Source organism: Bos indicus, chromosome 1 (genome assembly GCF_029378745.1).
Source record: "Bos indicus isolate NIAB-ARS_2022 breed Sahiwal x Tharparkar chromosome 1, NIAB-ARS_B.indTharparkar_mat_pri_1.0, whole genome shotgun sequence".
Lineage (NCBI taxonomy): Eukaryota > Metazoa > Chordata > Mammalia > Artiodactyla > Bovidae > Bos > Bos indicus.
Window position 1 is genome coordinate 54,642,963 of NC_091760.1, and position 21,602 is coordinate 54,664,564.

At 40.1% G+C, this 21,602-nt stretch overlaps 1 protein-coding gene across 1 annotated transcript in view; it reads right to left on the reverse strand.

Annotated features, from left to right (window-relative positions):
* The window catches only part of MORC1 (MORC family CW-type zinc finger 1), a 165,231-nt gene extending 154,365 nt beyond the window's left edge, over positions 1-10,866 (reverse strand). Inside the window, 3 exon segments of the mRNA XM_070787520.1 lie at positions 2,383-2,417; positions 5,970-6,023; positions 10,554-10,866. Coding sequence (XP_070643621.1) covers positions 2,383-2,417; positions 5,970-6,023; positions 10,554-10,618 — 154 coding nt within the window. The 5' untranslated portion in view covers positions 10,619-10,866.
* Positions 10,867-21,602: the final 10,736 nt, after the last annotated feature.

The following is a 21,602-nucleotide window of genomic DNA, read 5'->3' on the forward strand; positions in this document are numbered from 1 at the left end:
ATAACATGAATAGGTAATTTAAAATTAAAAAAACCATAGGTTCAGTTTTTCACAAAACACATAAAACCTAAATACAGAAAAAGTGCCCCTTTCAATGCAAACTACAAAGATGCTTGTTTATTTTTTGTAATAATGCCAAGTGCTAGAGAAAGTGGGGTGAAGTGAATACTGCCATGCCCCGCTGGTGTCCTATACTCCCCCAAAAGAACATACTGTGTGAATTCTGATCATTTGATCACATGTGTTGAACTCTGTGATTCCAGATAATTCTTCTCAACCCTTCAACCCCTTATCAATCATATGTGTGCTCTGAATGAAATTCAGCCTGAATGTTTCCTCCCTTCTCCACTGTGAGGACCACTGCCTTTGTTTGAATCCTCATGAAATCTTGTGTAGATCATTCCACAGACCCCCTTGTTTGGTATCCTTTCATACTTCTGCAAACCATCTACAAACCATTCTGTAATCACTTGCTGGAGTAACTTTCTTTAAAAAGAAAAGAGTACATTTCTAATTTGTCAAATGACATTGCTCTAGACTATTGAATGGTTCACTGGCTACAGAAAGAAAATAACCTTAGTATGATATTCAAGTGCTCATCCATTTGGCTCTAAGTCTTAGCTCTAGTCAACCTAGCCTAGTCATTGTCTCTCAGATGCTTTTTCTCCAAATATATATATGGCTCACTCCCTCATTGTCATTTAGGTCTTGGCTGGCTTATTATCTATTTACAGTAACTTTCCCTAATCACCCCATTAAAAACAGAATATCTTTCCCATCACTCTCTGTTCTCTTATCGCCCTGTCTTCTTTTTCCCTTTTAGCACTTATTATGGCCTGGTATATTATTTACTTGTCCACTTCTTTATTGCCTAGCTATCCTCATTAGGATGCATGTTCCATGAGTGGACAGGCTTCATCAAACATGGTGCTCCTTGCTCTGTCCCTAACACCCAGAAAAACTGCTTGGCTCATTCATAATAGATACTCAATAAGTTGTTACTGAATAAATGAATGAGTCTCCGAACTAGTCTACCTCCATTCTTTTTCTCACAATTATTCCTCAGATGGGAAAATTCTTCTCTTCCTACACTACTTAACACAAATCATATCCATATTTCAACCCCTGGCTCTTCAATAAGAGGTATTCTTTCTCTGTGTTCCTACCATGCTTTGAGCGTCTCCTAGGCAAGAGACATTTTATCCCATTTTCACTTATATAATTGGATATGGATGGAAGATCACTTTTTCTCCACTGCTGACATTTCCTCCTATGGGGAATGGAGTTCAATCAGCAGTGGTAAGGGGCCCACCCTTTTCTGTCTCTTGATCACCTTCTCCTGGAGCAATGAGCACATTCATCTGACTAGTAATCTGGGGAAGAATAACCTATGAGAAGGTGCAGCTCAAATCTCTCCTGTTCCCTCTGAGAGCGAGCTGCCTGCAGAGAGCACAGTGCCACTATAAGGGCGAGTGCCTGACGCTCTCCCACACCGAGCTCCACACTCCACCTAGACTTTGTCAGCAATGAAGACCAATGCTCTTATTTTATTTCTCAAACTCCTAAGAACCCGGGGAATAGAAAGGGAAGAAGAGTGGCATTTACTTTGTTTCCTCAAATCTTTCAAGATGTCCATGAACCAGAACCAAAACCTCATGGGCCAGAGGCACCCACCTAGCACGAATCTTAAACACTTAGAAAACTGAATTGAACTGAGTCGCTTTTTAAATACTGATAAGGATTTACATCGTGAACCACATCCTCTGGCCTGTGACCACCAGCCAATATTTACAGGAGAGCTGACAGGATCTGGATTGGGGATCAGCTTTAACACAACAGCTGTTTCTCCAGGTCGTGTTAACTACAGGACTGGATCACAAACCTAACTTCCTCTGTGTTCTAATGAAAAAAAAACCAGTAAGTGAAATAAATATTTGGCGACTAAAATTAAGTCAGTAAAGACAACAAGCTTGGTTTGAATGTTATGGCCGTCCAACATTCACACTGCACATTCACTTATGCACTTTAAAACTGTGATAAGTTGGGAATGACATATAGTTAATAATGAATACCCATCAAGTTAATATTCATTTTAAAATAAAACAGTTTTTCCGTGGCAGACAAACTGCTCCAAATCACTCTGCTGCTTTCACAAAACCCTGGAAGATCTAATTTTGTAAATGAGTCCCCTAACAAGTGAACAATTTCACTCAGAGTGTACTGTTCTCAACCTGGCTCCCCACAGGGTCCCTGAACTCATGAAGCACTTAGATTGCATTAATAATCTCTAGAATGTGGTTTGATTTTCATGAAATAAAAGGAAATCAAAATAACTACAGGGTTTTCCATTAGAATAAAAAATAAAAAAGCAAATGTGCTCACCTGAAAACACATCAAGTCTCGCAGCCCCTGCATCTCTGAAAACAATATAAAAATATTATTGCTTCAGTTTGATATTGTGTTTTTGAAAATTACATTAATCTGAATTTCTCATGTGACAATAGATGATCTATTGTCAGGTAACAAACAATGGAGAAACCCACTTAAGTTTCTTTAAAAACAATTACTAAAATATTCTTCCCTGCATTTGTAGACTAAGATTTATGATCACTCATAATTTGAGAATGCTACAAAGCCTAAAATTCAGAAATTTAAAAGAGATAGAATTTAGTGGTAGTTACACAAGAAGCTCAAGAAAATGAATATAAACATTAAAAAAGTTGGTTGGAAAATAATCCAGAAGTCATATAAAGATTTTTGTATACTTTAGAACAAAAAAATTGCTTATGTGTACCATATAATCACATTTCAAAGGAACATATATGATATACATGTGTTTATCTACAAGGAAAAAGATCAAATGTTAACAGGGGTTTTCTCTAGGTCAGAGGCTGACAATCTATGGTCTACGGGCTAAATCTTGACCATAACTACTTTTTGTGAATAAAGTTAATGGAACACAATCATGTCCACTTATTTACATATTGTCATTTACTTATTTGTTTCCATGTTGCCTACAGTCTGCCTTCACACTGTAATGGTATATTTGAGTGGCTTCAACAGAGGACATGTGGCCTTCAAAGGTGAAAATACTTAATACCTGGCTTTTTACAGAGAAGTAAGTTGTATACACCGCCCCCGCCATGATGAGGTCACTAGTGCCTTAGTTTTTTTCTTAGTTGTCTACAATTCACAGATACTATTTGTGTATTTTCTTAAATTAACTTTTAAAGTGAAAACTTTAAAAGGCAAGGAAAAAGAGCCAGAAGATCCAGGTTTCCACATGAAAGCTGTGAGAGAAAGGAGGAAGACAATGAGGTCTTAACTGATGGGGAAGTAAGGATGTTGAGGGGAATCTAGAAGGAAGCTCAGAATAGTAACAACCAGTGGGACTCAGACGGGGAAACCTGTGTCTCCCAAAATTTCTGTAAGTCTCAACCCAAAACTAGCCTAGGTCAATCAGGTAGGTACACTGTCCTTGTTATACAAAGTTGGCCCCTTAGCTCCTTTCTCTACCCAACTGCTTCGTCTAATGCTTCCTCCACAGAAATTCTGGAGTTACCATGGCCATTTCTTGAGCATTTTCTATGTGACAAATTCTGAATGAGGTATTCTTAAACCTTTCCATCTAATCCCTACCACAACGCATGACACACAGGTATCATAATTTCCATTATATAAGCATACATTATACAAGATATCAGGTATACAATAATCGCTCAATAAATGCCACTATACTAAAATTATTTTCATAGAAACAATTTCTTCATAGAGAAATTTCATGGGGTAAGACAAAGAAAAGTCATTCACCTTTATAGCATGTTAAGACATTCATAATAAGCTTTATACTTAAACGCAGGTACTTTCTCTCTGAACACCTGTTGTACTAGGAGGAGTCCCCTAAGGATTTTCTTCCTGTCCCATCACAGTTTTTCCTACTCTTTCCACAACATTCTTTTAATACCATCCAGTTCTAATTTAGACAAATATAGGAAACCATCAAAATCTTGAATACAAGGGTATGAAATAACATCTCAGAGTAACACTGGGACTTTAAGAAGACCTTCATAAGAGCGACAGAGTATCTTGAGTAGGTCTGTTAAATAGCTTTATTTGTTGTCAATTACTGGCATCTAAGCAGTGGTGACAAACTCCAGTATCCCCTGAAGACAGACAAGTTGAGGAGTTCAGGCTGGCCATGGAGAACCCTGGGAATGGCAAAGCTGAAGACACAGGCTGGTCCCAAGAGAGCACCTGCTACCTGGCTGATCCTATTGAGCTGGTCTCAAAGTTGCTACATATAATCTTGGGGGGAAAAAAAGCACGGGATCCAGTTTTTTTGTTTTTTTTTACATGGCACTTCATCTTCTCAAACTTTATAAACAATTCGTTCCTCTTATTCTTTACGAATACTGTACAAAGTTTCACTATGAGTCAAACATGAGGCAAGCTAGACTTGGTCAAGGTGCTGCCAGATTACAAGCGCTGCTCAAAGAATTGCTCAATTGATCATATTTCTACCACTCCCCTGAGTCTGCAGTCAATCTTTCTTTGCCAGTCACTCTCTATAAACTAGTCCCATTGTTCGATTTCTTCTATACTCTGGTATTACTTGCCCTCCTTTGTTAAAATGAATAAGTGAAACAACTTTATAGGAGAAAAGACAGTGGCAAAATGGACCAGTACATTCTTTCACAGTTACAGGTATCAAGTTGCTGAAAACAGAACTTTAGTAGGACAGAGGGTTAGTGGATACAGGACTATTGCTTCAGAGCTTGAGCAGACGCAAACAGTAGAAACCCTGTCCTGCTGTAGAGAGACTAACCACACACACTCATGAGCAGTGGCTGGATCCCTGTTAGCTCTATCTAAGTTGAGTTCACAGCTCTTCTGACCAACGAACTTTATTTTTTTCTTCTTTTCCCTCCTTTTTTTTGATGACTATGATTCCATTTGTTCTGCAGAGTTTCACAAAAAGAGGTGCTAGTGACTTTTTATTTAGTGTTGAGCTTTGCTGAACAGGAAGGAGGTCTTGATGGCTGGTTAAATGGCTATACATTCACCTCCCTTCTAAAGCTAAAAATGAGGGGGAAATGTAAAACACTGAAATATAGTCATCAATCAGTGGCAGGGAATATACTTATTAATATAAATAATATACAATATATTCTGTGCTGTTGTTTTTAGTTGCTAAGTCATCTCCAACTCTTTACAACCTCATGGGCTATAGCCCACCAGGCTCCTCTGTCCATGGGATTCTCCAGGCAAGAATACTGGAGTGGGTTGCCATTTCCTCTTCCAAGGGATCTCCCTAACCCAGGGATCAAACCCACCTCTCTTGCACCAGCAGTGGATTCTTTACCACTGAGCCACCAGGGAAGCCCTGTGCTGTGCTGTTCTTAATCGATCAGTACAGTGCGACTCTTTGTGACCCCATGGACTGTAGCCCACCAGGATCCTCTATCCGTGGGGATTCTCCAGGAAAGAATACTGGAGTGGGTTGCCTTACCCTCCTCCAAGGGATCTTCCCAATCCAGGGATCAAACCAAGGTCTCCCACATTGCAGGAGGATTCTTTACTGTCTGAGCCACCAGGGAAGCCCAAGAATACTGGAGTGGGTAGCCTATCTCTTTTTCAGATCTTCCTGACCCAGGAATCGAACCAGGGTCTCCTGAATTGCAGGTGGATTCCCAGCTGAGCTACCAGGGAGCCCCATTACATGGTTATTAACACAAAAACAGATGTCCAATTTACCAGCACTTCAAGTCTAATCATAAATACAAACTGAATAAAAATGAATAATTTCTCCCTTGAACTGTTCTTTTTCCTATCATACCTTGATTTTACAGAAAATTAACTCATGAAGCATTCCAAGTGGAGACAATGAAATCATATTTTCATCTAATATGGCTAACTTTATTAACGTCACACAATTCCTTTGAATAACCTTTGTTTACAATAAGCCTTACCTCGCATTGTCCAGCAATTCAGCTAGTGCTCCAAAAAGGAAACTGTGAGTGGTGCTAATGAAGAAACAGAGGGAAAATAAAAGTTAAACCAACTCTGTAATCAATGTAAAAGGTTCAAGACACATGCAATGTTCTCTAGTTTGAGGCAGATAATCAATTAAGAAGTTATTCTAGAAATTTCTCAGCACAGTCAAGATTCTGAAGTACATGTACTCCATGACAAAGCCAGGGCTAAGAACCCTATCGCCAAAATATCTTATTTACTCCTAATAAAACAAAGACTTCAAGGACCTGACTGTACTTAGAGCAAATTTTGACATTTTAATATTGCTTTATAAGCATTTAAGTTTTTCAGAGAATGTTTCATTAAAACTATATTATTTAAGGCCAAATAATTTCTGAAAAACCTTGACCAAAATCCAGACTCACTGAAAGACCTTAAGATTTTATCTGCGGACACAGGTATTGGCAGGTTACCCCAGTCTGCACCACTAACCTACATTTTTCTGTGGAATCTTTTCACCTCGGAAAAGACCATACCTATAAATAATTTCACAGATGACCAGCATTCACTCTCTCCTGTACCCCTCCTGACAAGTCCTGGGCACAGAAAGCACTAGATAGCCATCACTGTTTCTACTTGGAAGGCTGAATGTTTCTCTGTGGGTGGAATCAAACCGCCTTCAGGTTCTACCTTTGCTTTCCATTTCCTGATGTGGATATTTCAATCGGCAACATTATGGAGGGAAGAGTCAGTCAGCAATTTTCTTTTTATATATAGTAAACAGGTAGCAGAAGCAAAAGAAACACACTTATCAACAAACATCTGCTCATTTGTCTAATATTATATCCTTCTCCTTCTCTGTTTTACTCTAATCTGTGAGTAGTTCAGAAGGGCCACTCACTGGCCTTTTTATGCCACTCCTGCATTATTAGAGAGAAATTAAGTCTGGCCCTATTTGCCAGATTTGGGATAGTTAGGAGGACGGACAAAGGAATCCTCAGGTTCCTGCTTCAATTTTATAAAACTCTGCAGTTTTGTTTGAGTAACTAAATTGGAATTTAAAATGGAATTAATTTTTATTTTTATTTAATCCTTTAAAAAACCTTAAATTCGATAGTATTCAAAGACTTTGTTGACCCCCTCTAGTTTGAAAATATTATCTTCTTATAAGAGTGAAAAGCTTGGGTACAAGCTTTAAAAAAACAAACTGCATGGATTGCAATTTTTGCTTTAATGACACAAAAATTAATAGACTGTCTTATATACAGCTATCATAGAGTGTTCCGTGATTTTTTTTTTTCCCTGCAGAGTTGTTATGCATGCTGACTGATTTCATTGTTTGACTTACAAATATCTACCTTTGCTTTCAAAATGTTAGTATTTTAACATTTTTATATGTTAAAATATGGTTAGTATTAGTACTAACCATCTGTAATTTCCTTCATTTCTCAATAAAGAAATAGCATAGGATGGTCAACAATTAAAAAAAAAAACAAACAAAACCGTGCTCATTTGTACAGGAAAAAGGATTATTTGCAATGTCTCAACAACTCCAAATACCCACAGACCACAGGACAACACTGTTGCCAAAAATTTATTTTTAAAAAATGCATACATATATCTATTTTGGGAATTTTAAACTATAAACCCATGCTGATGACAGCAGGATCTCTTGACTCTAGTCAGCTTTCAAATTTTTCATTAAAATAAACCCACTAATACAATTGTTGCAAAAAGGTGTCCTTCAATCAAAAGAAATTTAGTACTTAAAAATATAAAATACAGCAAAAGAAAAGTGCCAGTGATATGCTTTACAAAGCAGTACTTCAAACCATATGCCTTTCTAAACAATTCTTCAGAAAAGTAACTTCAATCATTCTGACCAAAAAAAAAAAAAGAAAGCCATATAAGCTTCTGTACTATTTCACTCAAGACTTTACTGACTTCCTGCCACATACCAATGTGGGCAGACATGGTCTCTACAACTTTAGGGGCTCAAGCTAGTGGGGGATATGAAAAATTCACAAGTAAAACATATAAAGATGATAACACAGCTTGTGATTCGGTGCCATAGAGGAACAGTGATGCGGAAGAGCCTTCCGAGGAAGGCAGAGCCTCTCTTCACGGAAGACATGGACTGAACCCTGGAAGATGAGAATTCAGGCCCTTGCAGAGCTAGAGTGGAAACCCTCTGGCAAGAACAGGAAGTGCACAGTCCTTGAAGCAGAAAAGAGCAAAGGAGGCCAGTCTGCTCTCGCTGCAGTAAATCTAGGCGATCACATTGAGAAGTGGGATGGTCAGGTCATGTAGTCCCTCCTTCTCCACAGTTAGGAGCTCATACTTAGTCCATACGCAACTGGAAACCATCATTGTGCTTTAATAAAGTGACATATCTGGTGGTTTTTAAAAGCTCACTCTGGCAGCTTTCAGAAAAACTGATCATAGGGGAGCAAGAACAGGAAGCAAAGAATCCAGTTTAGAGCCTATGTGATATCCAGAAAGGAGATGGCACTAAATATGAAGAGAAACAGATGAATTTGAGACACAAGAGTTAGCATGAAGAGGACTTGAGGATGGATTGGATGCGGGGGTGATATAAAGGAGGAATAAAAAAGTCATTGCTGTTTTACTGACGTAAGTCTCAGTAAAGGCAAGTCTCAATCAAAAATCTTAACTTGAATTACTGTATGATGACCCTTATATGTAGAATCTAAAAAGAAACGATACAAATGAACTTATTTACAAAACAGAAACAGAGACTTACAGACTTAGAAAACAAACTTATGGTTGCCTGGGAGTAAAGGATAGTTAGGGAGTTTGGGATGGACATATACACATTGCTACATTTAAAACGGATAACCAACAAGAACATACTGTATAGCACACAGAACTCTGCTCAGTGTTAATGTGGCAGCCTGGACTGGAGGGGAGTTTGACGGAGAACGGACACATGTATATGTATAGCTAAACCCCTTCACTGTTCACCTGAAACTATCACAACATTATTACTCCGCTATACCCCAATACAAAATAAAACGTTAAAAAAAATCTCATCCCAGGGACCTGAGAGTTGGCCAAGTTGTGGCTGATTTTGTTGCTGCGGCTTCATGCTGCTGTCACTTCAACAGACCACCAACTGATAATGGGGTGGTTTGAGGGAGGTAGTTTGGGGAGGAGGAGGAGGCTAGGGAGCAAAATAGCCACATAAACTATACAAAAATGAGGCTAAAGAACTTCCTAAGATAAAATTTAGCCTTTCTAGCACTCGTAATTTTTCTTCCACTTACTCAAAATTACTAGCTCTTCATTTGTCTTCTGCCTCAGCTAACGTTTAACATTTTGTACCATCCTTTCCAGCTTAAACCATTCTCCCTGATAACAAGTTAGAACTAAGTACCTGCTGAATATTGCCTGGGTGTTTTCTTTTGTGGTCTGTAAGAAGGACACTGTTTGTCCCAAGCAGCAAGGCCTGGCTTCACACTTCCATTTCCGTTGCTTCAGTTTTGCCATATTCTTTCTATCAATCAGAACTCGGTAAACCCAAATTACTAAAAAGGTTCCCCCAAATCAATCTAGCACTCACTGCTAGGCTTTGTGGTACTGAAAATAACAGATGAGAAAAACGCTGGCATTTGCCTCTGCCATGTGAATATTCGAAATAACACCTAAAGAGTATTCAAAAAGGATACTGGCCTGACAGAAGAAAATGTCCTAGTAAGAACTAGAATGTGAGATTCCTGTCTTCAAGGAGGTTGCTGCTGCTGCTGCTAAGTCGCATCAGTTGTGTCCAACTCTGTGTGACCCCATAGATGGCAGCCCACCAGGCTCCCCCGTCCCTGGGATTCTCCAGGCAAGAGCACTGGAGTGGGTTGCCATTTCCTTCTCCAATGCATGAAAGTGAAAAGTGAAAGGGAAGTCACTCAGTTTGTCCGACCCTCAGCGACCCCATGGACTGCAGCCTTCCAGGCTCCTCTGTCCATGGGATTTTCCAGGCAAGAGTACTGGAGTGGGGTGCCATTGCCTTCTCCAAGAGGTTACACTTTCACAAAGACTCAGGAGGCAACAGAAGCTGGAATCAATAAACACAAATTGTTCTCTGGCTTTAGTCGCTCAGTCCTGTGGGACTCTTTGCGACCCCATGGACTGTGGTCCGCCAGGCTCCTCTGCCCATGGAATTCTCCAGGCAAGAATACTTAAGTGGGTTGCCATTGCTCTCTGGAGGGCAACTTTAATCTTTAAAATGTCAGCATGTTCGGTAGAGAAATGACTATAGATAGGCCAAGTTAGAATGAGGCTTCTGCTGACCTACAATTAAATAGTTTTGTTTAGTGATTAACGTGGGCCTTCCTACCACTTGGTATTCATTGAAGGGCACCAGAGGCTTTCAGCCTGGTTTAGAACATACATCTTCATCACTTTTTCGTTGCCTTAAAAAAAAAAAAGCATATACACTTTAAATAAATAAATCCATGAATCAATGATACCAAGTTCCTTTTTTTTAAAGGGCACTTGGCGAGGAGATGGGCTTCTCCGTTGTGTGGAAAACTTCCCCACCGTTCCAGCTACAAGGGGGCACTCACGAGTTGGCGTGGATGAAATCCAGATGCAGCTGGGCCCGGAGCAGAGTAGCATACTTGTCACCCATGTTCCGGAACGCGACCCGCGCGGCCCTCGAAGCACAAGCCTAGCGGCCCAGCAGCGTTCCCGCTCAGCTCCACGCCCACGTCCAGGCCCACGCCCACGCGCGGACTCCCTGTGCTGCGAGCACGTGCTCCCCCTGGCGGCCGGACCGCGAAGCTCACCCTGCACTGGGTGTGTCCCAGACTTTAGGCAGCATCTGATAAGCCAAGCCTGTTGCCGATCTTGGATCCACCTGGTGAGGCTAAGGAGACTGAGCTAGACTCCTCTTCCCGAACTGAGGTTTAGGTAACCTTACTAAACACTTGTTCTCTGTTATTCTTCAACTGGAAAATAGAGCCCAAGGCTGGGGCTATAATTCGATCAGGAATGATCACACACAGAGACACACAAACCCACACAGGACGGGAAGAATGTGTGGCGAGGTCGGTAAAGGAGCAGAAAAGGCAGGGTGAGAACAAGGGTCGTTTTCCTTGTGTGGCTGTCACACCGCAGAGGTAAAGGCGCTTGTGTTCTCACTCAGCACTTAACCTATGTCACTTGGGCTGTGTTTTCTTCACTTGAAGGAAAGAAAGGAGATCCGCCAGAGAGAGAATGGAAAGAACTAAAAGCCATCGGAACAGAATGCTGAGGCGTGTGTCCCGAGTAAACCGTTTTCACCTGTCAGCTGACATTCAACGCAACTATTTGACATGCTGGCCAGGCTTGAAGAACAGACATTCTGTATTGCTCCAAAAGATAGAACTGGGAAAGTGGAAGGTGGAAAGAGAGAGGTTGGGGATAAATATAAGGAAGGGCTGTGTATGCCAGCTGTCCAAAAGGGGACACAAAGCAGAGTTACCAATACCCAAGCTGAAACAGGATTTCTCAGTGATGTGTTATGGAAAGGTCCTGCTGCAATGAGAAATTAATAGAATTGGTTGGCATCTAATTGCTCAAATTCATTTATTCTAAGGCAAATGACTTGCAAATAAGGTAGTTCAATAGTACTGCTGCTGCTGCTGCTAAGTCGCTTCAGTCGTGTCGGACTCGGTGTGACCCCATAGACGGAAGCCCACCAGGCTCCCCCGTCCCTGGGATTCTCCAGGCAAGAACACTGGAGTGGGTTGCCATTTCCTTCTCCAATGCGTGAAAGTGAAAAGTGAAAGGGAAGTTGCTCAGTCGTGTCCGACTCCTAGCGACCCCATGGACTGCAGCCTACCAGGCTCCTCCGTCTGTGGGATTTTCCAGGCAAGAGTACTGGAGTGGGGTGCCATTGCCTTCTCCGGTTCAATAGTACTAGTGTTGGTGATTTACAGGCATTACACAAGCAATGAGGCTCACAAAAAAGAAAAAAACAATATCAGCTTTGGGGTGCTCATTCACTTCTAGAGAAAGAAGTTTATCAGTTACTGCATTTATAAGACTCAATAGAGGAAGAAAGAATTTGAATGGCAACCCAAGGACGCATGATGCTCCACTTTAATTTGAAAACTGGAAGTAAATATAAACATTTCAAGTAATCTTCCTGATTGCATTTTTGTTTTAACAGTGGCTATATGGTGTTTTGATAGCAAAATTCTCTTTACTAAGCAATGTGAGCTATCTTTCCAATTTTTCCTTTCATAGAACTTCAGTGAAATATGACATTTTATTTTCATTTTATGGGTAAGAAAAGCTTGACAAGCCTCTTCTGGGTTTATTTTACTACCCCAATTTCCAGCTGCTACCTCAAAGCAATTTACTATTGGGAGGGCACCAGAACCACAAGCCTGTAATTAGTAAAGGGCTGTGATACCTAATTTCTATTAGGGAAGGGTGTGATTATCACAGAAGCACTCCTAATAATCTGAGCAGAGCCCTCCTACAGGGAGTGGGCAGTCCTAAAGCACTGGACAGTACGGTTGGCCCGGATGACAGGAACACAGGGGGATCTGTTAGATGGTGCTAAAAGAGTCCTGAGATCACTGTACGTGCTTGCTCAGTCACTCAGTCATGTCTGACTCTCTGCGACCCCATGGACTGTAGCCCTCCAGGCTCCTCTGTCAAGGAGATTTGGACATCTGTCCTGGCAAGAATACTGGAGTGGGTTGCCATTTCCTCCTCCAGGAGATCTTCCTGACTGTACACAATCCACCGAAAGTCTTTTCCCCATTTCAACTCCGCTTCACCACACTGCTACCATAGAGGAAATTGCTGTTCCTCTTTAAGGTATACTTTTGGAATTGCCTCTCTTAGTCACGTCCCTCAGCCCTGCCTCAAGATTCATTTTAACATTATTTCATGATAAAATAAATACCAGGGGAACAGCAGAGAGGGAAGATCTTAAATGAGAACATCATCTGCTCATCTTATGGTTGATACTGATGTTAAGGACAGTCAATCTGGGATAACTAAACATTTCAACTTTGCAACATTCATGTACTAGTCACAAATGATGGATCAAGTCTTTCAGATTCCACTTTCTCCCTATCACTTAAGTAGTTGTGTATGAACCAGCATTTAATTACACAAACATGTTTAAACTTAAGACAAAGTTTATAAACATTAAAAAAAAATGCTTGTACCTATCAACCATGCACACTGTTATGCCATCTCCAAAGAACTATAAGAAATAAGTTCAGCATATGACGATAAACACGGAAAGCAAATGGTATTTAGGTCATACTATTTAAAGAGGTTAATGACCCTCAAATGATAATAGTGAAATGTTTCTGGAAGCAATTCACACCCTTCTTGCTCATTTTCTTGCTTTTGGGTGAACCTAGTCAGTGCATTTTCATCTCTTCCTGTCTACTCCATGTTAGACAGTGGTGGGGTTTTCATTTCAGAAATTCTGTTACCCATATAATTGACCACCTTTATATTCCAGATATTCAGCACTGTGATAAGTACCCCTGGAGATGGTGGCAAATATGAGGCCCAAAGCGTGCCCAAAGAATAATGATGGTATTAAATGAGTTAGAAAATACGGTATTCACTCTGGGTTGGCTAACCCACTAGCCATTTTCCCAATTTTCCTCTTTCTATTCTCAAAGCTGAAAATATGCTTTTCTAAACTCCCCTGTAGCAAGGGTACTCATAAATAAGATAAAAGCAGACCATGTGCTGAGTGGTTTCTAAAAAACCAATAGATAAAAGGCATAGGCGGGGCTGGTTCTACTTTTCTTTCCTGTTTCTGCCTTAAGTACAGGCACAACACCAGAATTTGTGTTGTCATTTGCATCCATGAGGGGAAGTTCAGAACTGTATGAAGCAGCCCAAGCATTCTTGAATTACTAAACCAAAGCCAGAAGTCACTCACCTCCAGTTTTTTCATTATGAAATAAAACTTAATCTTTATTAAGTAATTATAATTGGATTTTCTTTTAGTTGTAGCCAAAACTATTTCTAACCAACAGAAAGAGAGACAAAAATTAATGCTAGGAAGCACCAGAAGCATAACTTCTTTCCATAATTGGGCAGATTATTTATTATGATCTGTTATTTATGTCTTTTGGTGCCAGAAGTGGTAAATGTGAGATGAGAAGACACTTGCAGGAGCCATTAGAACAAAGAGATTGAAAGGGGGGAGATATGTGTGTGTGTGTGTGTGTGTGTAGGTATGTATACAGAATATTGTAACTAGAACTGTTAGATTGAATCACAGGAAGAGACATGTTGGCCAGACAAGTAAGGAGAGCATTAAAGAGAAGTTGGAGTGTCAGCATGAGATTTATGTTTAGTGTGATGTATAATTTGGAGCTGCTATTGGCTCATGTAATGAATCACTTATTTGGTGAGAGCCAAATCCATGGTAGGCTCCAAGAATATAAAAGTAAAAATACCTTGTTTCTTCCTTTGAGGTGTTACAGTTTAATACAGGTAGAGTGTATCTGATTTCAGTGTAGGAAAAAGAAACCATTCCAGGTATACCAGACACCAAGGAATATAGATATTGACAGGGGAATAGATACTGACAGAACCTATGGAGCGGCTAGAAGGGCTCGAATTAGGGGTCCTCCACAGGATAGGCAAGTGCAACCTCACACCATGAAGCAGAACGGAGGGCAGAAGTCTCCTGATGCCTCTGCTACAAGTGTCTCCAGCTACCCACAAGGATGGTTTCCACATACAGGAATACTAAGGCTGACCACTGCCTCTGTGCACTCGCATCTCATGTGCTGCAGGATAGCAGCAAGACAAAACAATATTTTTCACATCCAGAACCTAAGAATATTTTCTAGTTTTTTAATCTCTCTAACTGGAGATATTAGAGAGAAGATACATGGTGACTAGGGGAGACAATGCACAGTTTCCACCACATTGATGAACCTTTAGTGCATTAAGGTGTTACAGGTCCTTTGATAGAAGTTGGGACTGCAGGTAGGGAGGTAGGTTAGGAAAGATTTCAAAGAAGTGATGGGACTTGAACAGTACTTTGAAAGATGATCTTACATCTGCTAGATGAACAGAATCAGGATTGCCGTGCTAGGTAGAGTGCTCAGTTGAAAAAAGGAAAAGCATGAGGCTATGCAGACATTCAATAAACAGCTCATCATGTCTGGAGTATGGGGTGCAGCTGTAAGAAGACTGGGGAGGAAGTGGGAGTCAGATCATGGTGGACTCTGAATCTGCACTGAAGAATTTGGAATGGCTCCTGTCGGGGTGGGAAACCAGAGTCAGGCCTTCAGCAATGGAGTGGTATGAGTGAATTTGTGGTTCATAAGGATCACTCTGGATGCATGTGAATACCAGGTTGGAGGAGTTCAAGCCTAGAAGAAGGAAGGCCAGTTAGCAGAGTATTGCAATAGCCAGTGAGGAATAACATCTTGAGCTGGGGAGAATTTGATGTTATAGGGGAAAGAAATGGACTGGATGCCCTGGTAGCTTAGATAGCTATAAAGGTCATCTCTAGAAGATTTGCAATAAAGTGGAGAAGAAACCATGGAGATGAGGACTAGTGAGAAAGAGATGAATATGAAAGGTCTTGATTAGGAAAATGTGGAAATTGAATTTCTAAGTAAGATCATGAGATACTAGCAAATGCAGGGAGAAAATACAAATTTGGTTGGCTTAACTTAGTTCTTCAGGGGTCTGAGTGAACCAGGGGGAAAAAAGGGGGGAGCAAGTTACTCCATGGTTTTAAGATTGAAGTCCTGGGGAGATGGTCTTGCTCCTGCCAGTATTAGGTAAGTCACCCAAAATTACCCATTTGAAAGGTAGAAGAGAATAAGTTCATGTTTGTGATGTTAGGATTTCGCATTACACAGCATATCCAAGTAGAGGATTGTCTGAGCATTTTAGACAAATATGTGGTTTTTCTGTCTTAAATGGATTTAGCTAACAACAGGTTATCATTTTTCAATAAAATATAATTTTGTTTTATGAAGGATATTAGAAAAATTATTAAGCTTTGTGTGCCTCTGAAGTCAGAGGCTGAACCTGGGACTGGAAGAAACTGGTTAAAGACACCAGAAAAAAAAGAAACACACTTAGGGAAATGTACAGAGAAATGTGAATTTTTTTGAATGTGAGTTAATAGTGTCAACTCTGATCCAAAAAAATCTGCAAATAAATTTTCTGTATTGAACCTCCATTTAAACGTGGATGTCTAATTTCTGAATTGATACTGTGTATCAACTCAATAGGTTGCCAAGAATTACACACTAGCCTCACCCTGAAAAAATAAGACAGTGTTTTCTAGAATACTATTTCCTAGGATTTATTCATAGAAAATGAAGGGGAAATAATGTATCCAGATCCCTCTCAAACTTGTTCTGTCTTCTTTCAACAAAACTGGTTTTAGCTATAAAACAAAAATAAAGTTACAGATACAGAAAACACACCAACAGTTACCAGGGGAAAAGTAAGGGGGAGAGGTAAATTAGCAGACTGGGACTGACATATACATACTAATATATAAAAAATAGATAGTTAATAAGAACCTGCTACATAGCACAGAGAACTCTACTCAATACTCTGTAATGGCCTATGAAAAAGGATCTAAAAAAAGTGGATACATGTATGTGTACAACTGATTCACTTTGCTGTACAAAACAAACACAGCATTGTAAATCAACTATACCCCAATAAAAATTAAAGAGAGAAAAAAAATCACTGCAAATAGCCAAATTTAGTGCATTGTTCGAATGCAAAGTGATGAAACAACACACATTGATCTTTGAGACACTGTAATAAAAGTCTTTAAAAGTTCAAAGGTAGGAAAAAACTTCACATATGTAAGTAAGGTTTGTACCCTGACCTTTGGGTGCACCACAGTTACAGATGTGCAATGAATCACTGACAATTCAGAAGTAGGCACACGTTTCCTGCTGTGGCAAAAAAGAACCAACTCTTAAAATTTCTTATCTAACTCAAACTGCAGACCTTTGAAGTGAAACAAATTATCCTCTATGGTTCCCGGCAGACGATTTTCAGTCTAGGGACCTTCCTTACCCGTAATTGTATTATCTTCTCCTCATATCATACCACAGTAACATCCAGAAAATGCCTGGCATATTTCAGGTACTTAAACTTTTGTTTCTAATGTAAAATGTGCTATTTTTACTATTGTTATATCTCTCCCATATCAAACTGCCAGGCTTCTGGTATTTGAGGTAAGCTCAAAGAATATCCTAATAATAATAAAAAAGTTTTTAGAGCAGGGACAAACTTGTCTATAATCAAAGCTGCAAAACAGTTTTAAAATAGTTTTTGGTTTTATTTCTTTTACTGTTGAACTTCAGTTATCTTTGTTCCACCATAAATGCAAAAACAAAGTAATGAAAAAAAAAATCCAACATGTAAAAGAAATGAGCCTGTGATGTGTTATCAGGGATCTTTTATCACCAGCCTAACACTCCACCATCTTGTTATTTGTGGCCTGAAATTTCCTCAACAAGGTGTGAAACCTTTCATTTCACAGATACTGCTGGGGAAAATAATAGGGTGTGGTGGAGAGGAATTACTGAATGTGGGCTGAATACAGAAGTAGCTAGTCTCAGGGTTCCCTGTTCAAACACTGATGGCATCCTGCTCTTCTGGCTCAGAGGTACTCGCCAGATACCCCTCCCTTGGATGGGGACTGGAGCATTGTCCAAAAGGGGCAACTTGCTGTCTTCATCCCAGTAACATGGTTTAATGATGGAGCACCTTCCTGGGTGTGGTGACTGATAACACATAATGCTATTGGAAAAGTATCTATCAACAAAAAATGCCAACAGGCTTTGATATGAAGTGTGCACATGGGGATTGAGAATGGACAACATCTCTCAAGTTTCCAAATTCCATACAATTTCACCCCAAATCATTCAGTCTGGGAGTGGCACAAAGGTTGGGGGTGGGAAGTGAGTTATTTGTTCAGAGCCTGCATCCTTTTCACAGTGGCTTTCTGACTTTGTGTCAGTTTCTGTAACATGCTTCTCTCAGTCTCTCTTTCTTTAGGGGTTATCTCTTTCTTATTGATTTTCTCACTTGTTCCTCCCCATTTCCAGAAGAAGCACCCTTACCCTCTGATCACTAACCACCAAATTGGCCAAGTAGGTTGTTGTCTCTATTCAAAACATCACTTCCTGCCAAAGCTAATCACCCCGTCTTTTAAGGGACTCCTATCACAAGGTAGTCTCTCATCAATGAAAAGTCATATTTGCATAGATATCACCATTCCAAAAGTGGTATTTCCTTTTTTCTTGTTGCTGTTGTTCAGTTACTAAGTAATGTCTGACTCTGTGTGACCCCTTGGACTGCAGCACTCCAGGCTTCCCTGTCCTTCACTATCACCCAGAGTTTGCTAAAAATTCATGTCCGTTGAGTCAGTGATGCTATCTATATCTAACTCTTGTAGATAAAAATACCCATAATACCAGAGGTGATGAGTAATTATTATTATCATCTTTCTACTGGTAGGATCTTCTCCCACAAAGAGGCATGCCTTCAAATACTGAGGAGTTCAAGGGAGTGGGTGCATTAAACTTGGCTGGATTTATTAAATATTGCCTCACTCTATTTAATAACTTAGAGACTCAAAATTTCCTTCAAGAGCTAGGTGCGTGATATAATAGTATATAGTTGGACATTTACCTACCCCTTCTCTGTCTTTCCGTTTCTCCCAGAGCACAAACATATCCCAATCTCTGTCATACTCTTGTCTTTATAATGTATCAGGCAGACCATAAAATATCTGTAATAATCTTAGTCTGAGTCCTAATGCTTATTCTTTCTAGGTTTGGAGTTTCTCCCTTTTTCTCATCCTTCTTTGCAAAACCACCTCACTGTTCTTATCCTCACTTAAAGTTCTCTTCTTTCTGGCATCATAATCCTCATCTAGAGTAACCAGAGGATTATTAATCCTGGGCAGAGTCTGATGATGCCAGTGGAGAATAAGACAACTCTCTGACCTAAAGGGTGCTGGGGCATTGAAAGAGGCTGAGATTCTATAGCCATTATCCTTCTGTTAAAAGTTAAACCTCTGTTCCTTATAGCAACCCTCTGTAAGGGGATAATCACAATTTCAAGAGCCTTGAAACCTAAAGTAAAATTTTATTTTTTTAGTTCCAAAAGATAATATTCTCAAGATTTCTTGAGAATGATATTACAGTGAATAACAACAACAAAAAAATGAGTATAATAATGTACTTAATGCCTATTATATGACCAGGAATAAACCATATAATCTGGTTTTAGTGCTTATAATAAATTTGTGAATTCTATCTGCATAACTTCCTAAAAATGAGACCAATGCTTCCATGGTGTGAAGGCCTCTTCCCAAGCTCCCTAACTCTTTCCCATTTATACCTGACCTGATACACTTTGTTTCCATGGAAAAGAAATGTACCCATCAACCTGGCTGGTGGTCAACCTTTGTGGGAATGGGAACTAAAATTTCACAATAGCCTCAACATGTTGACTCAGAGATATAAGTCACTCAACAATTTAAAAATTCCTGGGATGGAAACTGAGTCAGGTAGGACAGTGGGGGAAACCTGTGAGAGAGGTTTTATTTCACTCTTCTCTTCTACTGAAAAGTGAAAAACAATTTCACCGTGCCGGATATCATCAGCTGATAGAGCCTTATGGGACTCTTCTTCCATCTACTATTTTCCGTCGACTTTCCAAATACTCTTTCCTATTCCTTATGGACAAGCAAGAGTTGGGAGAAGCAAAACTACCCAAGTTTGAAGGTTTTTTTCCTTTGCTAACATTATGGAGTGAACTGCAAACCGCCCTCCCATTCATATGTATTCATGAGAATACGTACCTAAGAATGTGACTGTATTTGGAAATAAGGCCTTTGAAGGGGTGATTAAATTAAAATGAGAATACCAGGGAGTGCTCTAATTCTATCTGATTGGTGTCCTTGTAAGAAGAGAAGATTAAGACAGAGACACCAGGGATGTGTGCGTGCACAGAGGCAAAATTATGTGAAGAGGCAGCAAGAGGGAGGCCGGAGAAGAGCTGAAAGGAGGGGCCTCAGAGGAACCGAATCTGTCAACACCTTGATCTTGGATTTACAACCTCCAGTACATTCAGAAATAAATTTCTATTGCTTGTGCCACCCATTCTGAGGTATTTGCTATGGCAACTCTAGCAAATTAATACCCCCTTGTTCTTGTTTAGTCGCTCAGTTGTGACCAATTCTTTCACAATTCTATGGACTGCAGCCTGCCAGACCTCTCTGTCCATGGGATTTCCCAGGCAGGAAGACTGGAGTGAGTTGCAGTTTCCATTTCCATGGGGTCTCCTCAACCCAGGGATCGAACCCACATCTCTTGCGTTGGCAGGCGGATTCTTTACCGTTGAGAGACCAGGAAAAGTAAAAGTATTAGTCGCTCAGTCGTGTCTGACTCTTTGCAACTCCGTGGACTGTAGCTTGCCAGGCTCCTCCATCCATGGGGTTCTCCAGGCAAGAATACTGGAGTGGGTTGTCATTCCCTTCTCCAACAACAATTAACGGGAAGCTGCTTCTGCCACTCTTATCCAGCCACTGCACCAACCAATGTTCTTCTTTTAAACTCTTGTCCCTCCAGCCCAGGACTCAAGATTCTCTGTTTAATGCTCCCCACCTATGGTGTTTTCAAATGCCCTCACCCATAACCTTCTCCAATATCTTAACTCCCCCATCTTTTCCTCAAGGAACAAGGTATTACAAGCAATAAGTTAAATCCTTTAAAGCTACTCCTTTCCTAAAGAATCCATCTCGTTGTTTTTATACAGTAAACAGAAGCACATGCACTTACACTCTGAGTAAGTCACACTGTCAGGGCTCCGTTATAGGCAGCAGCAGAAAAACAGCATCATAAAGCGACAGAACAGCCTTTACGTCAAATCTGCACTAGATTATTGAGTTTATCTTCTGAGATTACCAGAACCACGGGAACAGATTGCTTCCCTATGGAACTAATACTAACGCCCACAGAGCCCCCTGCAGAGAAAAATCTGGCCCGGTTCACTACTGCAGTGATTCTTGAAAAATGCTTTCTTTGCTTTCGGTTTAGTGGAGCATGGAAGACTTAGCAAATGACAGACTGTGTTTTGATAGTGAGCCAACTGGCCAAGATCCCTTGATAATTTTGTGCTCTGTAAGCTAGCTAGCACATTGCTGATGCTCAATAAATGTCACATATTATCAACTATCAATTATTCAGTGTATAATGAGGAAGATGCCTTGGCATGCATTACCTCAAAGCTTAATCAAAAAGTGTGTGATTCCAACACCATATCATAAAACAGATTGGCATTTTTACTTAAACTGCTAGACTATCTACATTTGTATTAGTGACACATCTTTAAATTATTCCAAGTATTTGTTTATAGTGACAGTCGACAGAAATCACTGAAATTACTGAACATCAATAACAGAGAATTTCTGTAGTAGGTCAGTACAATATTCCTAAATGTTTTGTGATAGCCTCAAATGTGTTGTCTCCATTCCAGCACCTTGATCTGTACCCATTTTCTTTCCTTTCCTGGAATTTTCTTCCTCCATCATCTGGATTCGTCCTCATGAAAAAATCCAACTGGCCTCACTGGGA